The following is a 24717-nucleotide window of genomic DNA, read 5'->3' as shown; positions in this document are numbered from 1 at the left end:
TGTGTGTGTGTGTGTGTGTGTGTGTGTGTGTGTGTGTGTGTGCGCATGTACACATGGGGGGCACAGAGCCATTGGGCCATTGCAGCATCTTGATTCTATTCTTTTTCAACAATTCTGCTGTAAATGTAAAGATACACTTGGGATCATTGTCCTGTTGTATGGCCCAATTTCAGCCAAGCTTTGAACGCTGGGCAGATATACTTGTTCAGAGGTTTTCTAACTATACTGTTATGAATTGTAAGATTTCATTTGCTAAATGACGTTCTTGGAAAATTGTGTCATTGAGTTAACAAACACCTGAATGTTCCAGACAAACAAACTGCCAAAACATCTGCTTTTAGAGATAGTACATTTTGTTAATGATCAGTTAATCATGAGCATTTGATTAGCTACTTGCCCTCTTAAGTCTTATAGAAGCACTAAAGATGTACTTAGTTTCTCACAGGTTTACACAGGGTACTAAGAATGCTTTCTTTTAAAATAATACAAAAATTAAGTTGGTGTGTTAGCAAAACAGCTGGGTAAACTTTGAACCTTCAGTCAACCAAGTGATATATTGGAGATGTTAACCTGAAAATACTGGTGGAGCCAGAACCTGTTCAACTTGCCTGTTTGTTAAACTAGACATGTTTCCCTCTCTATCATAATTCCATGATAATGTGCTAAAGGAGTTATTAAAAGTTTTATTTAACATACAGTAAAACTTATCGGTTATGATGAATCATGGCAGGGCCTTTTACTTGGAATGCTATGGTACCTACGTTTCCACACATCTAGTTCTCAGAGCAGTAAAAGCACAGCCAGGAGCAGCTTGTCTAGTGCACTAGTCTCCCATAAGTTTCCTGTCAAAGACCAGAGACTAGTCTACAACGTACATGCACCAAAACCCTCCAAAAAAGGCTGCTTGCCACTAGTTTGTAAGCAGGATACGGACACACTCACGAAAACAACAGATTCTATGTTCCATATTCCAATGGCTCACACTTGAACAGGTAATGGGAAAAGCTTTATTACAGAATTGTGTTTGAGATGGAAAGAGAGGGATTGCTTTTACTTAGTAGGCTTTAAGTGATGTTTCATTGGGCAAGTATTGACGGCTGTGCTTGCCCCGATGGAGTGCCACTGTTCAAGTCAGTGGCATTCAAGTCAGAATATTTAAGTCATTTCAGTTTGAACATCAGTTGATAGTGATGATGCAACATCTGGAATTTTAACTGTAGATATTATAGCACTGCGTATCCAAGGAACTCTGTTAAGTTACTGTTTAATGTTATTTCTGAATATGATTCTGCACTTTCATGTATAGTGTAGAACAAATACTTGCAGCTTTTATAGCTATTCTTTTTCTTGTTTTTGAAGCCATTTCACTGTCAAGTTAAATATACATCTAAATGAAGTATAACCAAATTGAAATAATACAAACATTAAATATCACATTTCCACATCCAGACTGCACCACTGTTTTCCTCCTACAACACACAGACTATCAGCTGACTGTAGCTCAAGTGGAAGTGAAACCTATAAGCTGGATCAATAGGCAAGGTGACTAACAATCCCAAGATTTTAACTAGTGATAACTGGTTCTCTACAGGGATCCGTTCTCGATTCCCGATCCCTAATCTTGAGAAATGCTGAAGAAAGCAACCAGACTTTTTCCATTTAACTGAAGCATGAAATAGTTGTTAAAAATCCACTCCGTGGAGATTTGGCTTTATGAGTTTGGCGAAATGACACCTCTGATGGATGCACATCACAGCTGTGTCAGCATTTCTCTCCTCCCAGGCCATAGCCTCTGACTACCAACAGGCTTACTTCACCACTCCCTGTCACAGACGCGTGGGTCTTGGTGATATACAAGTGTAATCTATTACTACGCACTTACACTAATTGTCTTCAGCTGGAAGTGGCTGCTATGACCTTTTTATGGGAAATGAAAATAAGTGGAGGCGCAGAACAGGCGATATTGGATTCTGTTGTTAATTAATGTGTGTATTATCTGGGTGGATGAAGCCAGGGGGAGGAAGTTAATTGAATTACAGTCAGCGAGTTGGATAATGCGCTGTTGTAATTGTTCGACTGCATAAGACAGTGCTCGCATTAGGGAGACGAAAGGCAGGCCTGATTTGCTTCAAGAGAATGGTAAGAAATTACTTGTTTGGTTTTGGGGTGTGAGGCATGACTGAGTTTCTAATTTAACTCTTGGGTTACTGTAAACATATGCACTATTAAAAGTTTGTGTGTTCACTGCTCATCTTTACAGTTCTGCACAGTACTAAACGCATCACAGAATCCCTGCTTATAGTGTTCAATTAGCCACTTATTAAATAAGTTATATCCTTTGTCCATTTCATTATTAATTATAGAACTAAAATTGGCTGCATAACCAACTGCTGTCTATGCCAAAAGACCGCAGTCCCAAAGCTCAGTGGTGCAAAGCAGTCAAAGCTTATTTCAATGTGGTGTTTTCCTCAGAAATTCACTATTTGGAGGAAGTGACAGGTAAGTGAGACGGGTAAGTGAGGAGAAGCTATTCTATTGTAATGAGAGACACAGCAAAATCTTGGCAACACTGAGCACAGTGCGTCATTGAGAACATTTCAACCATAATTTCTTTTCTCTGCCAAGTCTATTCATTGACAGCTTTTAAGGTTACAACAATAGGAATTGTACTTACATTCCAACCAACTTCACCACTCTGGACAACTGCAAAGAAGACCTGGACAGTTTGCAGCCGCATATTAGCGAGTGTTGCGAGCAAGTTGTTATGGGGAAACCAGGTAACAAGGTGCCGACTCCCTTCAGCAGCAAAAGAACACAATCCTGAGACTAACCTGAGTGAGCTTCACCACAAAACAACGACATGGTGAATATTTTGGCGTCCATAGATTAAAATAACAAAACAAAAACTGTCCAGCTTTGATGCATGCCGGGCCCTCTTGGAAATCCTCCATAAAGATTTTCACGCATGCGTGAGTCCGTGGAGTTCAGCCAGCAGCAGGTCGAAACACTTGGTGCTGAAAACGCCACCTTCAAAGAGTGAAGAGTGTGTCACAGAGGGAATGGTCTGACTCTCTGAAGAAAATGTTAAAAATCAATGAAACTGTCAAAGAAACTACCAGAGAAGACAGAAGACGACCCGGAAACAATGGTGAGTCAGACTTACCTGAAACTCCCGGAGGCCGTTGCTGAAAACATCACTTTTCATCATGTCCATCATTTGGGAAGTCGACCCAGACTGATCATGGCCAATTGCGAACACTTCAAACAGAAAGAGCTGGTGAAAAGCCACAGCCAGAGAGCAGGGCTGGACTGGGACAAAAAAAAAATATATATATATAGGCCCGGGCATTTTGACTAGAGACCGGCCCACCAGGTATTACAGGAAAAGCCATAAAGCCTTTGAATGAAAACAGACGCTGTTGTGACAGTGACGTACACCGTCTTGTTGGTATATGTATGATTTCTATACATTTTACATCAGATAAAAACTTTGGTTGTATGATTCAGATAATTATTTAATAAAAACGAGACATTTTAAATGAGAATAAGAAAGAAAAGTATTTCTTTGTGCCCTCCTCTCACCAGATAACCAAACCGATATCATGACCAGCAGCTTTACAGCTGTGGCTCCAGCAAACATCAGCTGATACTAGAAAGTAAAATTAAATAAATTCTAACAACAGCTGATCAAGCTTAACAGCTGATCATGCTGTTGTTTAGCGCTACATCCACTGGTTTCCTTTTTCTGGTGCAAAGTGGGCGATAAACAAACAAGACACAAAAGCTGATCAGCTGATCATTGATCAGTTTCATGATTGAAGTAGCAACAGGAGAGGGAGGGGAGAGAATGAGAGAAGAAGAAGCAGCTGACAGTGTAAAGGCACAGAATAACTCCAGCTTTGGGTCTTTTTTTTTTTTTTGAAAATATTTTTATTGAAAAAAGAAAACAACAGTACTTGCAGTTACCGAAATACAATCAACACATCTCCCAGCATCTGGCCAATCCACCACCTTTCAGAGTTTATACCGTTACGGGAAAAAAAAACGGAAAAAAAACCCCCATCAGCCCATAAAAATGAAAAATCTCCACCGGCCCACCAGGCAAATGCCTGGTACGCCCGATGGCCAGTCCAGCTATGGCTGAGAGGAATGGACTTCAGCGTGAACGACCAGTTTCCAAAAGAGATCCTGGAGAGACGCAGAGCCCAGTTCCCGATCCGAAAGAATTTCATCCAAGGAGGCTCCCAAGCTGTCATCACAGTCGATAAACTGTATGTCAACGACCCACTTTATCACAACCAAAACACCACACCATGGCTGTATTAACTGGGGTAATCTGTATATACAGACAACTCCTCGTTCTACTTTGCTCTCCTTTCCCACTAATAGAAATGTCTACATAGATCAAATAACACCAGTTTAATCAGCCACAGCCTGTTTTCTTTTTGTTTTTTTGTTGTTATCATATTTGATTTTAGGTACTCAAACTATCACTGAACTTTAGGAAACATTCAACACTCCAATAATTAGTTTAAACATGATCACACTGAGGTTTGTCACACGTGGAGTTGGTTCCAGGGAAAAGAGGTTTGCAACAAAGTGGATGAGAACACCATTTGTCCGTAGTATTAGTCAACATTCTTGTTTTTGATTTAGCCATATCTCATATGTATTCTGTAGTAGGCAAACATCTAATATCCTGGGTTTGTTTATGTTTTACACTTTTACAGATTATATAACATAACATATTGGTTTAAATCAATTCTGACAAAAGTTATTTATTTCACCTGTTAATTGGTTTAGTTTGAACTCACCTTACCTACCTGTGTTCCAGGAACAAGAGGAAATATAGTTTCACTTCCTGTATTTATAGCTTCCTGGCTAATCTGAGGTCACAGGAAGTGACCAGGTGAAGAAGGGGGAGAATATTGGTAATTTAATAAAGCTGATTTTAGAGTGTGTTTATAGAGAAATGGATTTGTTGTAATATGTATCGACTATACACTGCAGAGTTTTACCGCTAGGAAGGAGTAGCAGTATAGGTTTGAGTATAGAAATATTTGTCTCACCTACCTAATGAAATAGTCCAGGCGTAAATGAACTATTTAAGCAGATGAACACAGGTGTTCAGGGAAAAGGACCAGGGGCCCGTTCTTCGTACGTCGCTTACTACATCCAAGATCAAATGACACATCCAAGATCAAATCATCGCGCTAACCGTGAGCTCGCTAATCCGGTTCCCCGAACACACCTGCTGTTGACGATTACTACAGCTGGACGCAGGAATGTGACATCACTGGGTGTCGTAAAAGGGGCTACGCATCGATAGTAGAAACATTGATCGGCAACCCGCTGATTGGTCGGCGAAAATGTCCAAGGGGCGTGCTCGGTATTTTCCGGCAGCAGAGCAAGAACTCATGAGTGAGGGATTTCAGGAGTTTCAGTTTAATTAAAACGCAAGAGAACACTGCAAAGGCTGCAAAAGCAAGGAGAGAGGGCTGGCAGAAAGTTGCTGACAAATCAAACTCGTAGGTAATTTAATAATAATAATAATAATGGATTGGGTTTATATAGCGCTTTCCAAGGCACCCAAAGCGCTTTACGATACCACTATTCATTCACTCCCACATTCACACACTGGTGGAGGCAGCTACGGTTGTAGCCAGGCTGCCATATCGCGCCATCGGCCCCTCTGGCCAACACCAGTAGGCGGTAGGGTAGATCTATCATATGACACTATATTGTCCAATATCATATGGCATTATATTATATTATAATATGTTATATTATATCCCCTTTCACATTAGAGCCACAACAGGACCCACAAGAACATGGGAACAAGTAAAAGTGGAATACAGGAGTATTCTACAGAATGGTAATATTTATCTCTTAGATTGCTTTGCGTCTCTTGGCAAGGTAATACTGGCCTGTAATACTCTGTTAGTTTGTTCATAACAGCAACCAAGAAAAGGGCAGAGGAAAAAAAGACAGGTGGTGGTCCTGCACACCCTCGTCAACAAGTTAGTTAAGTAAATAATACCCTCACGGGAATATCGATATCTCTCTATGAGCACACTGTCGCGCTGAGCTAAAGGATCCTGTCTGTCCCGCAATATACGCTGAATTCTGAGGACTCTCCTTATCAATCTTGCACCTTCCGCAATGGGTTGGTCGCGTATACGGACAGGACATGGCTGCGACAGGCTTCCCAAATCCACCTTCGCTTTTATAGCCGTGGTCTCTCATCTTGATTACACGAAGTAATTTACAATTACTACTCTGAAATATGAATTACATCTGTAATAATCACATACATGTAATAGAATGTTAATAGTACATTTCCCTTTTTAGGAAATGACCTGTATGTATCTGTGTGACATCAATAAAAGGATCAAGTGCTGCATTATCTTTAGTTACATTGATAATATTTATTTATGGTGAAACAGTGGAAAAATATCGCTGTTGCTTTCGTATAAATGAAGCGGATATACCTGCGTGGCCGCGATCTAATCCTGTTTACATAAAGTAAACCTGCTCCCGAGCAGGTTTACGCTTACGGCTCTGTTGCTATGACAGCAAGTCCCGGATGAGCTTCGGGGAACCGACTGATCCAGGATCACGCGAAATCGTCAACAATCTAATCCGGCTAACCTACTTAGCGAGGTACGAAGAACAGGCCCCTGATCAGTGTAGCTGTGTGCATGTTGAACTTAATTTCAGTTGATTTAAGTTCACTTATGTTTATTTGAACTGATGGCAGATATTCTTAAACAATACATGGATGATTTCGCTCTTTGCGGTGCTTGGCGTTCACATCACCCAACTGTCAGGGATCACACCTTTTTTTCACCAGTACACTACTTACAATCTCACTTAGGCTACGTCATCGTTTTCTCTCCGTTTTGGCCTCCTGTCCACACTGAAACGGCGTTTTCGCTGATGGAAAACGCAACGTTTTGAAAACGCTCCCGAAACGCATATATTTCAAAACGGTGCTTTCACGTCGCAGTGTGGACAGCGAAAACGGAGACTTTCTAAAACAATGACGCATGTTAGTCACACGGTGCAGTCATGTGACCAATTAAACTAAGACAGCAGAGGGCATTATAGCAGTTGTTTTGTTTGCTCTCAATTTTGACAGCCCTATTAAAGATTAATATCAGTCATGGGTAAAATAAATAAATATTTGTACCCTCAAATGGTGATCAAAAAAAAGTTAACTTTTATTTAAAACTAATGAATTATTTCCCCTCCCAACCATAAATTGGGAGCGAGATCTTTCCATCAGTCCAGATCAAAACTGTCTGAACACCTTCAAAATAAATGAAATCCCCAACTTACAACTTACAATATAAAATTGTCTACAGAACAAACTATATAGGAGAACGGTTGTTCCAAATGGGTCTCACACACTCAAATACATGCACCCATTGCAAAGACAACTCTGCTCACAACTATATGCATGTTATATGGGTCTGCACACCCTACCTATCCACATGGTCTAGTCATTGCATCCCAACCTCACCCAAGCTGTGCATTATAGGTGACATATGTGAAATAGATACTGCCTTATGCATCGCTAAGAAGCCTATGCTCATGAACTGGAAATCCAAAAACATTTTTATGTATTGTTCAATAAAGAAATTTACTTCTAGATCAAACCATCTGGAGAGAACGTCTGCCTCCTCACAAAACTAACTGGATGAATTTGTTTCCCTCTGGTCCCCACTGATCAATTCTATTACTTAGTGGGGATGGTCAGCATCTTCCTGCACCCCTGTTTCACACACCCTGCCAGGTACGGAGGTCTACAGGTGGTTTGATGCGATGCTCTGGCAGCGTCTCAGTTCACTGCTTATTCGGGGGGCATCTGCTTGCTGGCACCTCAAAGGGGAGGGTCAATGTGTGTGCATGTGTGATATATGTGTCTCTGTGTCATTAGTGGGTAAGTGAGTGACCAAATGCAAACAGTGTGGTTCTTGAGCTCCTAGAACACTGGGACCCTGATCTTTCCATGCCCCGCAGATACGCAGATATCGTTGAGATGTGTGGCCTGAGGTCTTCAGTACTCTTGGGGCTTCGGATGGCCTGGTTCTCCCGGATCCATCTCTGTCTGCTTCTGGCTCCTAGGTGGCGTTATTGCAGCTTCCCACCCACATTTCATGTCAAAGACACAAACATACTCCATCTTTCTCTCTCACACACGTGTGTATCTCACACACAGATACACACACACCACAAGAAGATCGTTAATTTATGCACCTGTGCGCTTTTAATTTTTGCACTCCAGGTGTTGAATGTTTGTTTTCTTCTAACAGATGTGGCAGTGGGCGATACGCTGTGTATTTCTATTTACTGTGCCCCCCCCCCCCCCTTTCTCCTGTCTGTCCTACCTTAGACATTGTCACAGAATATACTACATATAATGTAATAACTGAAATAACACAAATTGAAATGAGGAAATAAGCAGATAAACCCTGAACAAGAGGAGCCTATAGAGAACTTATAGAAAACATCTCGGAAAAGCGAAATGTGTTTGCCACACTAGTGCAATCAGATCATAAATTTGATTGCAAGTGCTTCCAGACAGGAAAAGACATAAAAAAAAAAGAAAAGAAAAAAGAAATGTACTATTTTCCTGCACATTTGAGTGTAGATGTTCAACACAAGGCATATTACTGAGATGCCTTTGTTTTAAATATAGAAATCTATGCTAATAGGCATTAATATCACAAATAATAAATGCTGAATGGGATTATTTCTGTACCCTGTGGTGAGCTTTCTGCCAGCCTGGAGGAGCTATGTGGGTACTACTTTCTTTTAGTGGGTTGTGTCGCCATCTTGTGGACATCTCTATGTCAACTCTTAAGTAGCTTTCAAATATTTTTTTCCACCTCTGCACAAGACAAAAGAAATGTCAAAGTAATATTATATTATCTTTAAATATATGAACATGAAATTATGTTGCCTGGACTACATAGTACACACTAATGGATTAAAGCTCCACTCACTCTTAAGACCAACAAGTGAAAAGGGAGTGAGACACCACCATGGAGAGGTATTTAAGAGCATGAAAGAACGCTGCAAACAGAGGCTAGGTCTGACTGTCCAGGGCTCCTGGAAAGTCTGAGAGTGTTTTCACACCTATAGTTTGTTTACTCTGGCCCAAATCAGCGGTAGCTTTTCCATGTGGTTTGGTTTGTTTTTACACACCGAGAACCAAGTGAAATCCAAGTGAATCAAAATGCATCACTGATAAAGGTGATGTGTTTTGTAGGTGTGCAACGATACTCGTATCGGTATTGAACCGTTCGATACAGTGCTTTCGGTTCGGTACGCATATGTATCGAACAATACTAAAATTTTAATTTATTTTATCAACTTTTCTTCTGACGATGCTGTCTGTGTTGAGAGCTCAGTGGATCTGCGTTCGACTACTCCGCCCAGGCTGCACTGTCGAGCGCAGATCCACTGAAGCAATCAAGTGATGAATAACTGTTTTCCAGTGGGGTTTTTTTTTTTTGCATTGTTGATTTGTTTTTCACCGAAGCAGCTAATAAAGCATAATGGAATACAATTTTGCCTCTATCTTGTAAGAATCTATAATAGAATGAAACAATACTGCCAGTTATAAATAAAGACAATGAATGGAATGAATTACGAAACACTTATTTTATTTCTATTAGATCTGAAAATGTTCAGGTCACACGATGGGCCTGAAGCTCGGTCTTCTCTGGCACAGCTGGCTGCCGGCAGAGCCTGCGGGCACGCCACTGCAACCCCCTCTGGCCTCTGCTCCGTAGCTGCTGGGTGACCTCTCGTTTGGGGCTCTACTCAGCTCTTCCCAGGAGGGTGGCACGGTTCCCCCCCCTTTGGTGGTCCTCCTCGTACTCTGGGGCCTCTGGATGTCTGGGGCCTGGATCTCCTCCATACCTGCTTCGTGCCGTGGGGGACGGGGCTATGGCTCCCCACACTCCCTAGCAGATCGTTACATGGAGAAACCTTTGGAATACAAGCATGCTGATCCACACAGGTGTGCACACAGGTGTACACACGGGTGTTCACAGACGCGGACTACAGCTTTCTTGGCTGCTGCCTCAAAGCACATTGTGCGCTGTCTATCTCGCATGCTGCACAATATCGTTTATTATTTAGTATCTACTGTTAGCTAGTTTATTGTGATGGTGCTGTATTTATGTTGCTCTTTTTTGTTTGCTTTCTCTTGTTTTTTTTTTTCTCCATACAGGTGATCCAGGTGTTTGTTTGTTTTTCTTTCCCCTTTCTCACCGTCTCTTCTCCCCTCTGGTTTTCTTTCTTTCTCCCTGTCCTATCCCCCAGTCATGTCTGTCCCATTTGTAGCAACTGAAAATAAAATAAATACATAATTATAATAAAGGTCAATCAAATGGACCAATATGGCAAGGCCATGATGATCCACTTGGTAAAATAAATCCGCTTGGCATGTTTCTTGGCCTTAAGACAACAATTCTGATGGCTAAAGATCCAAATGGGACAAAAAAAAAAAAAAAAAAAAAAAGTAACAACAGCTGTGAAATGGAATAGTCCAAATCACCAAAGTAAACTGGACCTGGGCTTGTTGCAGGGATCTGAAGTTACTAAACATTTTTTGAGTGTATGCACTCACACTTAGGACCATATAATAATAAATATGTGCGTGATGAAAGATGGGCAGCACGCTAACGTCCTTACTCCACTCTGTATGCTCGTATGGGTCTGACTCTTTCACTCCTTTGATTTTTAACTCGTACTTTTTTCTTTTTTGTCTTTTTGTCAAGTCTGTCTTTGTACAGACCTGTCCTGTTCTCCGTCGTTTTGTACATAACTGTTTTTGGGGCAAATAAAATGCAAGTAGGGATTAAAACTGCAAAATTAATGATTACCGGTGCTGGAAATGCTAGCGCTTGATGTCACTTGGATGAATGACCAAATGTTTCTCCCCCTGAAAACGTTACGACCAAATAAAGAGAAGCAACTTTTCAGGAAAAAAAACAAACAAAAAACCTTTCCAGCATTTTCTCAGTGTGTCTGGCTAACTGACATTCCCTTACCGTTTGTAGAGCAGCGCTGTTTCACTCTATATGACCCATAAGAAAGGGGAAGGTCAAAATTGTAAGATTTCAATTAAAATGAACTTTTAAATGAAAATTCAGTGACACCTGCTATATACCCCCCCCAGTCCAATATTAAAGCCACAGGGGGAGAAAAAAAAAGACAAAAGCAGACATAAATGTAAATATACTTTATTTTTAAGCATATTTAGTTTTTCCAGTTTCACTCTTTACATTGAGCAGTTTTTCCACCTTAATTCATTTCTTAGAAAAAAAAACCTCCCTCTATGTACACATATTCACATGAGAAAAAAAAAAGCTATCATTACGTTAGTTATACATATAAACATATGCTACAGTGGCCAGAGTTTAACCTTTCCCCCTCCAATAATGTTAAATATAAATGCATTTCTAAGATGTAGTGGTTCAAGTTAAAAGACTAGAGAGATTACTCGATATACAGTGAAAATGCACTCATCCAGTTTAATTATTCAGATGGATTTTTTGTACACTTAGTCTTGTCTACTATCTTAATACTCCAAACAACTTTCCGAGAGACCCTTTAGAAATGTTCTCTCAGCACAATCCAAACCAGCAAATTAAAAACCCTTTACCACCAAGTAGATGGTTGGGTTTATAAGTCACAGGTTAAAAGACAAGAATTTCTAATTTACCCTAGGTCCAACAGGAGAATTTTATTATCTATCCATCTTAATCCTCCAGCATAAAAAAGCAACACTTAATTAAAAACAGAAGAGTAATAATCCTTAAGTTCATTGCTTTGAGTGAAAAATAAGACTTTAAAAAAAAAAAAAAAAAAAAAAAAAGGCACAAAGGCAGACTGACACTTCTATATGTATTTATAACTGCATGAGTATGAGTGGACAACTTTGTGTCAATAACTGCTTTCACCGAGCTCTGCAAACGTGTGATTTTGTTTTGGACTAAACAAAAACCAGTTGCAAGAGTTGCTGGGTCATGGTCACATTTAAACAGTGTAAGGATCTGAAACGCTTAGGTTCTTCTAAACATTTTTCTTGCAAGTGTTTACGGCGATCAGCACTTTGGTGTCTGCTTGTTAAATCACCGAGAGCTACGCTTTCTTAGTTTTCATAAAAGTTCCTAAAAGATTCTTTTAAAAACAGTTTGTTTAAAGAGTTCTTTACCAACTTCAATAGTTATTGCTGTTAAAAATTATCTTCAAGTTCCACTGGCAGCCTGAGATAATCATTTTGACTTTCTTTTACCAGAATTCCACTTTTCCATACCATTTAACATCCATCATTTAACATGATAAATGCCAACTCTGCTTCAAAAATCTGACAGCCAGCAAGGCCACGTCACACACACCTCTAAATGAGAACGTGTTCACAAAATGCTTAGTCCTTGGAGCTTTAGGACAAAAGTGATTCATAATATTGACGAAGACTCCAAATCCTTCCCTATCAGGATGGACGCTGCTAACTTACCACGTGAAATCCACCAATTTTACAATCTAGTACTACAAGTGCGGAATGTAAAAATTACAGTAAAATGTATCTTTGTGTTAAGTTAACAAAAGTGTCAAAAGTAACAAAACTAGAAGTACAGTGAGAACTACTGTCAAACCAAATGGCTTTTCAATGATCTACAACCATTTCATTTAAGGAAGATTTTAGAGGCAAACACAAGCTGCTCCCCTAAAACCCCCTTTTCTACCTTTACAAAGTAAAACATTTACTACATGGCTATTCTTAGGCACCACCCATGCATGGACAGGAAATGTAGGGGGTGGGGGTGAAAACAAGAATCACAAGACAGACCTCAAGTGTTTTTGGTGTGGCGTGGCTCCTATCACATGGGACTGAAAGACAGGACTGGCCTTTCCATGTTAGCATTTTCTACCATTTATCTTGGCTCCTTGGCAAATAAAGCAGGCTTTATTTGCCCGTTGTCATAAATGTGGTCTATGACTTGGCTGGTTCTGAGGGGGTTTACCCATGAATGTGATATTAGGAAGGTGTCTAGGCAGTCAGATTAATGTCTGGACAACTTTTAAAGAAAGACAAAAAAAAAAAAAAAAATAATAATGCTGGTAGTTGCCATGTATTTGCTCACATGATGCTTCTTCTCTGCCTTAGACAGAGCTGAGCCATCTGAAGAGCTGCTTATAAATACAATAAGCTGATATGCAAATATCAACTGAATTGATAATGAAAATAAATTTAACCAAGTGGACTTCACATTATAGCGGATCTTAAAATTGGTCTTTCACACACCCATGTTGACAGTATGGGCTTTATCCTGATTAACAGTGTTTATCATTGCCCGTTCAGTCTTTATGGATGTGGACTTTAGAGGGGATCTTCAGAAACTAAACTGGACTCAGAGTCTGGCTTCTTCTCAACAGGGACCTCTAGAGGGCACTCTGAGGTCATCGTGTGAGGTGCAGAGCAGGTTTGAGGACGAAGAGGAGATGATGATGAGGGAGGTGCGGGCTTTTATTCTGGTAATTTTAGTGCAGCCGCTTCTGGTTTCATCTTGAAATACTGGTTAAACCGCAGGACTGCATATCTGATTGTAAAGTAGAGACACACAGCAGCAGTGCCAGCAGTGAGATAAATATGTACGTGACATGTTACCACGAAATGCCAGTGCAAAAATAACAGAACATCCTAAAATATCCATGTGGATGCTTAACATTTTGTTCTTAAACGTGATTAAGTTACTAAATTGTGCTTGCCACACCAAGATATAACGGCTCAAAGAAAAGTGTGCTCGCTAGATTATTTAAAGATGGCAACTTACCCCAAGAAGTCAAAGTCGATGGTGGAGAATCTGGCCTGAATCAGAGCCCAGAGACCCCAGAAAAAATGAGAAGCCTTGGCAAAAAGGAGACAGAGAGAGAAAGGTTCACCGTGTGCTCACAGTCTAAAAGTACATGTCATTTCCAATTATCGAACATGACACACACAAGTACGTATAAAACTAGAGGCCCTATGGCAGCAATTACAAACAGCTCACACAGAAATACAATTGTTTCAGTTGCCCATCCTCCACACTGCCCTCTATTCCTCTTTAGAGTAAACAAGGCAGAATCTGTCTCACCAAGGCTGCAAGTTATCTTTAGTTATTGTTACCCATGTGGTGGCTAGATTAGTGAGTGTGTCAGTCATCCTTCTCTCATATTCAGAGCAGGTAGTTTATGTCTGTGTGATCTGTATAACATGCACCACTCTGACCCAACAGCTTACAGTGTGGAGAATCATTCAGAACAAGCCCTAAGGACCTCACTGTACTTGGTCAATGTCTAATGTTAATGCTTTATTTTTGACCATTTTGGGGGAAAGGCTGAATTATACAGAAGTAACATTTGTCTGTTCAGGTAACTATTTTATCTTTTTAAACTACAGAGTAAATATTTGTACTAGTTCAAGACTTCAAGTGACAAGTTTGCTTTGCAGGCGGTTCCTATTATTTTCTCCAAAGCACATGTGCGTTTAGTCACACAAAATAAATGTGGGTGATCGACACCATTACTAGAATACTGTTGGAGTTCTTAATAGAGTTTGTTTTGTGATAAACAACATTTGATGAGAGACACAATATAAAGTGCACCTTTGTGGCCAATCCCTCACAGTAACACTAATATACCAGATTTATAGTAAGCTGGTGATACGGTAGCTCAAATACTTAATCCAGAAAGGCTAAAATAAAAAAATAAAATAAATGCAGCTTGGTCTGATAAACTGTAGACCAGGTGCAGATTTACTGTAACAGTGCAAACATTCGGCTTAAAATGATTATTTTACTGAAGCCAGGCTGTGTCTGTTGTGTTCACTTCACATCCAACTACCAATCCATCCATTATTGAGTAGATGACGCTGGACCAACTACAAATACTTACCAGGGCAAACTGGTTGACTTGGACATAGAGGCTCTCCACTTCTCTGTCAGTGACTGCACTACCTTGGCCTTTGTGTTCCTTATAGGCTTCGAGATAAGAATGCAGCCACTGAAGCTGAAAGTCCCGCCCAGGGTAGTGACTATAGTCCACTTCATTCAGGCCTATAAAACAGAAATAATAGTAAATATTGTGCATCTATACCATAGCAAAGCAGCAAACACAAATTACTTTCACATATGTGAGTGGTTTGAGTTACACTTACCAGCAAACTCATTGAAATGGTTCCCAATGTCATAGGCTTGGTAATTGTACCCAGTGTACTCGTAGTCAATGAACTTTACATTCCCTGGGAACAGAAGCGTCATCATTTAGACAAAGACACGAGGAGGCAGACATTACAATGATTATGTTGCATTTCCCTTTGATAACTCAGAATGTCAAGGTTTTTCATGTAATTTCCTATCTTTCTGACTTCCTAACTGGACTGGCACGGTTACTGAGCTAGTTTTAAGGGCTGATGAGTAAGAGTTTGCATTTTGAATGTAGCAGAAGTGTTGAGGAACAGACAATTTTGATGAAACAAACATCAAGATGTGCATGTCTGTGTTCATTTGAAAGCTGAGTTATAAATCTTAAGGCAGCTGGAACATATTAGCAGAAATCAAAGAGTACAGAGCATGCTGTAATACGTGAAACATGTGCAAATGGTAAAGGAAAAGGAGCAGAGCCTGCTTCTCAGAGAACATTTGTTTTGGACACAAACACAGAGTAAAAGGAAAATGGCCAAGTCAATGTTATGCTTTGAAGACAGAAACAAGGAAAACGGGGCACAGGGAACAAAAGGAGGAAGATAATAAAATACAAAGAGATACAAAGAAGAGAGACATTTCACACACGTGAAATAAGTAGCCGGTGAGCAGCCAAAGCAAATGTACAGCAACCACACTATTTGATCCATGCTCTCAGAAAGTTCAAGTTCCACGTACTTACAAGCACAAGTCAACTTACAAGTTCTAAAAAACTACGCACCAGCAGTGATGATGGCTGAAGACAAACAGGAGCAACAACTCTCAGCTTAACTGAGAGCTTCAGACAAATTCTCGTGATGTGTATGAGTCACACACACGCCCATAAGTGCACACACAAAATCCCACACAGCCGCTAATGTAGGCACCAGTTTCAGGCCAGGTTTGCAAAATATATGCACTTATATTTACTGTCATTTGGAATCTGATGTAAGAGCATGGAAGGTAAAATTCAAAGAATATGGTGCTGCGTGAGTGCATCTGCAGGTTGCTGAAAATGTGATTTCACTGCACAGACAATGAACAAAGAGAGAAGCATCCAGTCAAAGTCAAAATGCAAACACTTACTTTCACAAGCCCAGTTGTTACAGAGACATTAACAAATACAGATTTTTTTTTTAAACAGTACTTTTAATTAAATGTCTCTACTCTACTAATTATTTTTGGCTTTAGCTAGCTTCTTTACCCTAGTGTATGGAACATTAGATTTTGAGTTGGTGCTGGACTACAAAGAAAGACACTTTGAGGTGGGTTACCAGCCGGCGTGTGGGTCCTAGCGGGACACAACTGAACACCTCCGGACAGTGGCTATAGCCCCCCTGTGCAGCAGATGAAAAGGTTGGGGCAAACATCTTTCACACATGCTCACTCTCACTGACACAGTTGTCTTTTAGCCATTCTTTCACACCCATTCCATCAAGCCTAACCACCACCCCTTGACTTAACACTCCCCTTCATCACTCCCTTCCTATTGGTCCGCTGAATATCCAATAGCCTAACATCACTACTGCTTCTGCAAAGTAGCTCTGAGAGGCTTGCTGTTAGCTGCTGAGCTGCAGACTTACAGGGCTTTGGGCCAGAGTCAAGAGATTTGGTTTTTTTGAAAAAGAAAAATCTGAGCAACAGTTAGAGGAGTGGGGAGAGTAAAAGATCCTGTGACCGAGAGACAGGAACAAGCAGGAAAATGTAATACAGCCTTTGTTATAAGTGTGCGACAGCTTAAAAAAACAAAAAAAAAAACAAGAAAAAAAGATGACCGCTTCCAGCTCTTTTGTTTATCAATGCAGGAAGTGGTAGCTTTTCTGCTGTCACGTTAGCAGACAAGTGGTTTCAAGTCAGCAGCTACAGCTGAACAGAAGTGACAGGAAGTGGCATGGAAGTCATTCAGTTTCTTTTTATGCCAACTCAACAAAAGGGTGTAAGTGCACTATAAGACAGCAACTGCATTTACAAAAACGACACCTTAGACAACTGAGTGGGCGCAGCCAGAAATACAATAAAGTTTGCTTGGAGCTGAAAGGCCCAGAGTTTATTGTGGTGTCATTCCATTACAGTTGTCATTTGTACGTGTGGTTTAGTTCTGTTTGGATGTTTGAGGGAGATACAATTACACTAGATCTTTTTATCCAGTACTTATTGAAGATTGCAATATGCTTCTGCAATTCCACAAACATGCATATTGAGTGCCCAAACTTTTACATGCCTATACAAGAAATTAACTTTAGAGTACAGGCTCCAGGCGATGTTGCATTTCTGTGTGGAGGAATTTAAGAGTGTTGCATTGTCATGCAAAGCCGGGTGACACCAGAACTTTTCCCTTGCTCAGCCTTCGCCTGATGTGCAACACAGATTTTATTCAAGTTCTATAAGTGGCAACACTCTCTCAGAAATATATTTGTATGCAGGAGTTTTTTTTAGGCGCGCCCTGGCAAAATGTTTTTTCACAAGCTTTAAGTTATATCTTTTTATTGAAAGTTAGATTATATTCTTTATTGTTACTGTCAACTATTCCCATGAAAAGACAATTACTAAGAATGACTTACACATTGTTATTTTTTGACTTTTTAAGCCAGACCTCCAAAAATTGCTACAATTCTTTACCCATTTCAAATAAGTCTCAGTGGTTTTCTTTAAATTGTTTTCAGTCACAAGAGTAAAATAGTGAATTTGTTGACATGACCAGCCAATGAACACACATTTAGTGCAATTAGGAGCATCTATTAGAGCAATTTGTGAGAAATGTATTGTTAAAAATGAAGTAACTAGGTAGTAAATGCCAACAACACCTTAACTCATACTGTATTTCTCATGAACAAAAGTTGGTCTAGACTTGAACCACATTTGAGGGCTTCATTTTAAATCCACTGTGCTATATTACACATGAAATAATCCCAAAACATGGACCTTTAGCTGTACCTGGATTCAGTGTGGATCTTATCATGGGGTTAGTTTACAGAAAAAAAAAAAAACAGAATACTGTATCACCACGTCCTTTTCTTTCTAGTGATTAATAGTGACAAAAAAAAACAAAAAACTGTGAAGAGAAGCAGAAAGCAGCTTTAAAATTTAGCCATTTGAGTGGTGCTCAGAGTTACTTACAGCAAAGACACCTATAAAAACGGGTGTGTAATAACCAGTACTGTAGGAACAATAGTTTGTCAGATGGACAACTGTTGGCCAAGTAGCAAAAGGAAGGTGACAGGAAGATAGTTTAGATAGTTGGCTCCTACTGCTGCCATGAACTCATCCAGATTAGTCTGAGGAGTGGGCAGAGTATGCGAGGGCCCTCAGAGCCGACCGTGTGTGAGGTCTGTCTCTCTCCATTGCCTCCCTGGGGCAGGGTGGGGCAGCCACAGCCTCTGCTGTTATTCCTGAGGGAGAAAGGCTAGACACAAGGAGCTGTAAGAAGGGTCTCGCCCCTCGTCACACACTGACGAGGGGGCTGACAGCTCTTAAACAACCCCCCTCCCACATACATAAATCCACTGGATTCATAGGCTGGTATAATTGCAGTAGCTCAGTGCACAAGTAAGTTTACCCGAAGACTGTTTGCTTCACATTCACACCAACAAAAATGGCAACATAGCACCAAAAACATATGCTGCCAGTAACACAGACTATGTATGTAGCATGATGCAATGATGCTGCTTTTTCAAGCTGATAACATTTCTAATTGTATTTTCAACACAGAATTAGAACGACAGATTAGACAAATTTAGAAAACAGAATAAATCCATGAGTCAAGGCTTTTCTCTTTGCACAACTTTTTACCCTAACAGCCATGACTTTTTACTAGGTATTTTGTATTCTTGTACAGCACTTTGGTCAACGTTCCTGTTGTAATTAAATGTACTATATAAATAAATAAACTATAACTATGACTTTGGAGAAATGATTTAATCAAGAGCCTTAGCCAAACTCACAGATTGTCTTGTCTGACCGTTCTTATTCTACAGCTACCGTCCAATGCAAACACTGACAATGAGTGTAGCATGTGACTAGGGTTGAAATCATCTAATTAATGCAATCATATCTGGGTACAGGGAGCAGTGTAGTTCGCACTCAGTCACACAGAAAAGTATGCGACTACACCCCGTCATACTCACCTTCCTTCTGGTTATAGATGATGTTTTTGCAGAGAAGGTCGTTGTGGCAGAGAACGACAGGGGAGCCGAGCACAGACAAGCTCTGCTGGAGCCACAACAGCTCTTCTCTGAGGCTCCGTGCGCTGGGAACCTCCCTGCTCAACCTGAAAGAGGCAGAGAGTTTACAAGTTGGTTACAAAGTTATTCATAGACTGCTCAAAAAAAAAAAAAAATTTAAGGACACAGATCAGATCTCAATTTAGAGGAGGGGGGGGCTTATATCTATACTGATACGAACTGGGTAGCACGTTAAAAACAAAAGAGTTATTCTATTGGAGTGAGGTCCAAGGACTTTGTCTCGCTACCTAATGGCTTTCAGGGTGCTGCTGCCTAGCCAATTCTGGTATTCTAATACAATTGCCAGTCGGGCTCCACGGCGCTGGGCAGTGAGCATAGAGTCCACTAAAGGACTTTAGGACCTCAGGTTTTTTTGTAGAGTTCTGGTAGTGCTCATCCTGCTCCTACTTCCACAAAGGAGCGAATACCAGTCCTGCTGATGGGTTAAGGACTTTCTATGGCCCTCTCCAGCTCTCACAGAATCTCCTTCATGCTCTTGAGACGGTGCTGAGAGACACACCAAACCTTCAGGTAATGACACATATTAATGTGCCATCCTGGAGGAGTTGGACTACCTGTGCAACCCCTGTACGGTCCAGGCATCACCTCATGATAGCAGTAGTGACGCTAACCTTAGCCAAACATAAAACTAGTGAAAACAAACAAACAACAAAAACAGTCAGTCCCTCTTTTGTTCATTTCTTTCACAGCAAAGCAGCTGAGACTGCTTAACAGCCACCTCTGCTACTTAACTGACCAGATCAACATCCCAGAAGTTTAACTGACTTGATGTTGTACTCTGATTGAAAAGTGTTACTTTTTTGAGCAGTATTCAATGGGAGATGGAGATGGATAAGTCAGTATGGGGAATCTGAAAGTAGAGGTAGAAACAGAAGTATGGGAGAAAACAGGAACAGAACAACAGGCACTAGAAGGCAAGAAAATCAAATGTGGCACTTTATGAGGTGCAAATAGGTACAAGTAGTCTATTTTTGTAGTGTATTGTTAATTTAAATGCAAATACGTATATCACACTTGTCAGTAAAGCCCAGAATGACAAAACGAAACTGAGCAGAAAACAAATAAAGAAGGTGGCTAAGTATCACTACAGGAATTAAAAAAGAAATAAAAATCAGAGATTAAAACTATCAGTTGTTGTATTAAGAGCATCTTTACAACTAATAGCGTTACATTAGAACCTTTTATCAGTGGCATCACTGCTTAAACTGCAGTAAGCACAAATCGTGAACACCAGGAACAGAAAATAGACACTGTTCCCACAACACTCACTGGAAGAGAGTTTTGCTCTGTACTTCCTGTTTGGATTGGATTCTTAAAAGACTCGTGTTAAATGAATTCCTTTTCTTTGTTACTTGTAGAATGTGGCAAGAAATTGGAAAGAAGAGTATTCAGTGTCCGTGCTCATTAAACATTCCGACACTTCAGTAAACAAGACTCGAGATGCCACACCTCTTACACTCTGACTCAACTTAATAGTATTTCTTACAGTATTAATATTTGCTTGACCTGCATGGAACAGCATATAAAGCAAATGTTTGTTTTGGATTCATTTTAAGTGCCAGTAGATTTGAAGGCAGCTATTACTGTTAGACAAAACGGCAAAAGCACGTGAGGGAGACACTGTAATCATAACTCATTTTTATGTTACGCAGCCCCTCTTTTTTTAAGCCATAAATGAGCTACTTTACTATTCTAGGTTGCTGGTCATTGATGTAGCAAAACTTAGGGAAAGACGTGCATAGTCTCTTGGAAATGCAAAACAAATGTCCTGAAACTATGCAAAGGACTTGACGTACTTCCCCAGATACGATCGCCTGATAAATATCCCTGTGTTTTGTCTTTAAAACCTGAGGGATCATGTGACTCACAGATAAAGCTATGAGATCATATCACGCCATGCTGATAAAAAGGCGTGGCAAATTCATTTTCAGAACTTAATAAAGTCTTTAAAAATACCAAAACCTAAACATAATAGTAGTAATAAACATTACATAACCACTTTTCTTACAATGCCAACTCTTGATTCTTGATTCTGTATGAAACAGTCAATTGAAGTCATGTGTGAAAAAAGGGACATATACATAGTGTAAGCGAGCTGAACAATATATGAAATGCATTTCACTTCTTTAGACAGTAGAAGTGAAACTCAACTGGGCTTTGAGACATATGAGAACCTGAGTACTAACCAGCTCTCTAACAGATCTGGCAGACTAAGTCTGATCTATGTGGTCTCACCTGGCATTCTGCTCAGGGTCCTTGAAGGATTTGGGGATGAGAGTAAAGTACTTGCCCATCTTCAGCCACAGGTCAGACTGGGGTAACCAGCCATTATGGGCGTGTATGGCGTGGTACCTGGCCAGCTGCCTAGCAATGAGCCTGCAAGGTAGAAAACAAGAAGACTGTAACTACAACAGCAAGCAGCAACACACAAATGGGCTATAAAAGGAGGGGAATTGCTTTAACTTTATTATGGATCAGATTATGCAGTCTTGTCAGTAAGTAATTATAAAAAAAAAAAAGAAACCTGCTTTCAAAAAGTTATTAAAGTTAAAGCTAACAGCATTTAATGTGTCTTATTTAAACTCGTGGTATATTTCAAGAAAAATTAAAAACCTTACAACTGAAAACGAACTTATTCTGTTCTCAAAAACTGATTTCTGGGATGTAGTCAATTGCTGTCTTTATGGCTTTTCCCAGTTAACTGAATGGAATTGACTGCTTCATACTCTTTCTGCAAGTTGTTATAGACTGTAACTGAGAGCCATGCAATCACATGGTTCATGTCATTTTTGTAAAGGGAAGAAAAAAAAAAAGCTACATCCAGCTAAAAGGCTAATATTTGGAGCCTAGAATGTGCCGATACAATCAACCAAAACACTGGTGCAGGTATTGCACAACTATGTTCAGAATCTATTTTTAGCCTCAGACAGGTAGGCGGTGAGGTGGTAGAGCATACAACACCCAAAGTCAAGTGACACTGTAGAAGCTCCATTTTGCATAGCAAGATTTTTTTTTTTTTTTTTTACCTAAAAACAGGCTGGCTGCGAATGTGCTCAGGCTCCAGTGCAGTTCCTTGCAGAAATTCATAGCACAGACCATTGTTGAAGGTACAGTAAAGGCGTGGGGCACAGCAGTGTGCATGCAGTACTCTGAAACCCTTCACCTCATTTTCCCTATCGATCAGCAGTTCTGTTTTGTTGCCATAAATACGGACCAGAACCACATCCTGCATGGTTGCACCCACGTAGCAGCCAAGCAGTTTATTGGTTATTCCATCTGTGAAAAACTGCAGAGGGGAAGACAAGAGCAGAGGACAGATTAATCAGTGGGATTTCATCTGTCCCATTCTTCAAAATTTGAACTTGACACCTACAATTAGAGGAAGTGGAACTGTCCACATGATTCTATTTAAATTCTGAGCCTGAGAGCCCACACCGTTTTGGCGTTACATAAGTTCTGAGAGGCGTCAGAAGTGGCAAAATACTGCAAAACAAAGCGGAATCCTACAAAAATTTGGGTTGTGTCATTTTGGCTGATTTTCACTTTACAATCTCTGAACACTTTTGTAAAGGTTGAGGGGTCAGCATACCAACCCTAATTGTTTACTCCATCTAGGATTGACGGAGAATGACAAGACTGTCAGGAATTTTATTTTCCATTAGATAGCAATGGCTGGCATTTGCTGACTCCCCACTTTGAGCTCATTGATGAATAATACAGGCAAGAACAGCAGACGCCCTGACAAGCTTTCATTCTCACTATTTACCAAACACCTCCACTTTGTTCGCAGAAAGGAAAATACCACTTTCTGGGTGTCTGTTTATAGTTGTAATGTATACATGTCACACTGTTATCCTGCAGGGTAACGTAAAGTGTTAAACTTTGGAAGATCAATTTGCACTCTCATAAGATTAGATTAAGCCTCTTATGTAAATAGCCCACAGTCATGTTGCGTTTCGAGTCAGTATTTCTTCCTGAACCTTACGTTTAATACATACTTCAATACTGTACTACTGTTAACGCATTCTGTTAAAAAACAAACAATCGACTGCCTTTTATTCGTGAAATCATAAATATAGTAAACTGAAAATATCCACGTCATGACACTTTATTATGCATAGCATCTTTTTAATAGTGCAGGCCATTGAAACACAAAGCTGCAGTTGTCTGATGTCTTGAACTGCAAACTGGAATAGTTCGGTTAAAACGTGTTCCGAATATAGCCAGATATGTGTGTCACGGGTTAATATGGTTTGACGGTCACACCCTGACACAGCGTAGCATCAGCATCCAGTGAGGACAATATAAAAGTGTGTGCTGCATAAGGGTGTGTGGGAAGAATAAGCAGCATGAACATTTACTTGCAACAAGAACATCTAGCGAACAGTTTAGCGTCGGCGATATTATGAGCCCGCATCTGCGCAGTCAAATCAATCGTTCTTTAGCGCAGTCCCTACATAAACGTACACTTGCAATTTCTTTCTTTCTTTCGGTTTTCTTTTTTTTTTTTTTTCCATTTTTTGCGTGTGTCGTGTAACGAAAAAAACCAAACAAACAATAAGACATACAAATTTAAAGATCAACTATTCACTGCGTTCATTTCCTGGTTTGGTGGTTTGGTGGCGACTCACAAAAATGAAGTCATCCGACCTGTTTAACCGTTAACAGTTAATGTACGACACCAGTAAATATTTAACATCGGCAACAGTTTTTAAGTGGTTTACTCCTTAATAGCTAACGTCCCTTTTTTTAAACGGTAAAGTTATAAATACTTGATATGTGGGAGAATTAAAAGCTATGGTAAAAATCAGTAAATATTTCACATGAAATGAAAGTGCGTGTAATGAAATAAACCGCACCTTCATTTTGATCTCGAACGGCCTCCAGCTTGGTCTCAGCTCCTTCATCAGTTTCAGTGCACCAGGTCTGTAGTCGTTCTCGTCAACTGTCACATCTATTTTGGGCACAGCGGGAGCCTCGTCGGGAACATGGATGTAGCTAGCCATAGCGGAGTCGATATTTGTTGAAATACTTGAAATATTATTATTATTATTTTGTTGTTGTTGTTCTTAAACTGCAGTGCACCTATCTGCTTCCAAATGCGCAATGTATGAAACTGCTCGAAGACCAGCACAGGGTATATAATCCCTGAGTCCTTGCTGTGCGGCAACGCCTCTCAAAAAGCCCCACCCACCAGGGGAAAAAAGATGTTCTCCTGATGCATGCTGGTAATC

At 40.2% G+C, this 24717-nt stretch overlaps 1 protein-coding gene and 1 long non-coding RNA gene across 2 annotated transcripts; both read right to left on the bottom strand.

The window, feature by feature from the left end:
• Positions 1–11245: 11245 nt before the first annotated feature.
• Positions 11246–24662, bottom strand: etnk1 (ethanolamine kinase 1). Its single transcript, XM_082511171.1, has 8 exons — positions 24343–24662; positions 22510–22769; positions 21719–21859; positions 19367–19509; positions 15218–15301; positions 14956–15116; positions 13857–13930; positions 11246–13622 (listed from the first exon to the last, which is right to left on the bottom strand). The coding sequence occupies exons 1-8, from the start codon at positions 24487–24489 to the stop codon at positions 13550–13552; spliced, it is 1083 nt and encodes a 360-aa protein (XP_082367297.1). The 5' UTR covers positions 24490–24662; the 3' UTR covers positions 11246–13549.
• Positions 15540–19360, bottom strand: LOC309692554. The gene is made up of 2 exons (XR_014272338.1): positions 18491–19360; positions 15540–16579 (listed from the first exon to the last, which is right to left on the bottom strand). It is a non-coding gene; the product is annotated as an uncharacterized lncRNA (long non-coding RNA).
• Positions 24663–24717: the final 55 nt, after the last annotated feature.

Source organism: Aulonocara stuartgranti, assembly GCF_965226115.1.
Source record: "Aulonocara stuartgranti genome assembly, chromosome: 17".
Classification (NCBI taxonomy): domain Eukaryota; kingdom Metazoa; phylum Chordata; class Actinopteri; order Cichliformes; family Cichlidae; genus Aulonocara; species Aulonocara stuartgranti.
This window is presented reverse-complemented; position numbering and strand designations above follow the sequence as displayed.

Excerpts from the sequence above, each read along its gene's own strand:
- etnk1 (XM_082511171.1), bottom strand. The coding sequence starts at position 24,489 with ATGGCTAGCTACATCCATGTTCCCGACGAGGCTCCCGCTGTGCCCAAA. Across the intron at positions 15,302-19,366 it reads CATCTATAACCAGAAGGAAG|GGAATGTAAAGTTCATTGAC; the intron begins GTGAGTATGACG and ends TTCTGTTCCCAG. Across the intron at positions 13,931-14,955 it reads AAGTCAACCAGTTTGCCCTG|GCTTCTCATTTTTTCTGGGG; the intron begins GTAAGTATTTGT and ends CTTTTTGCCAAG.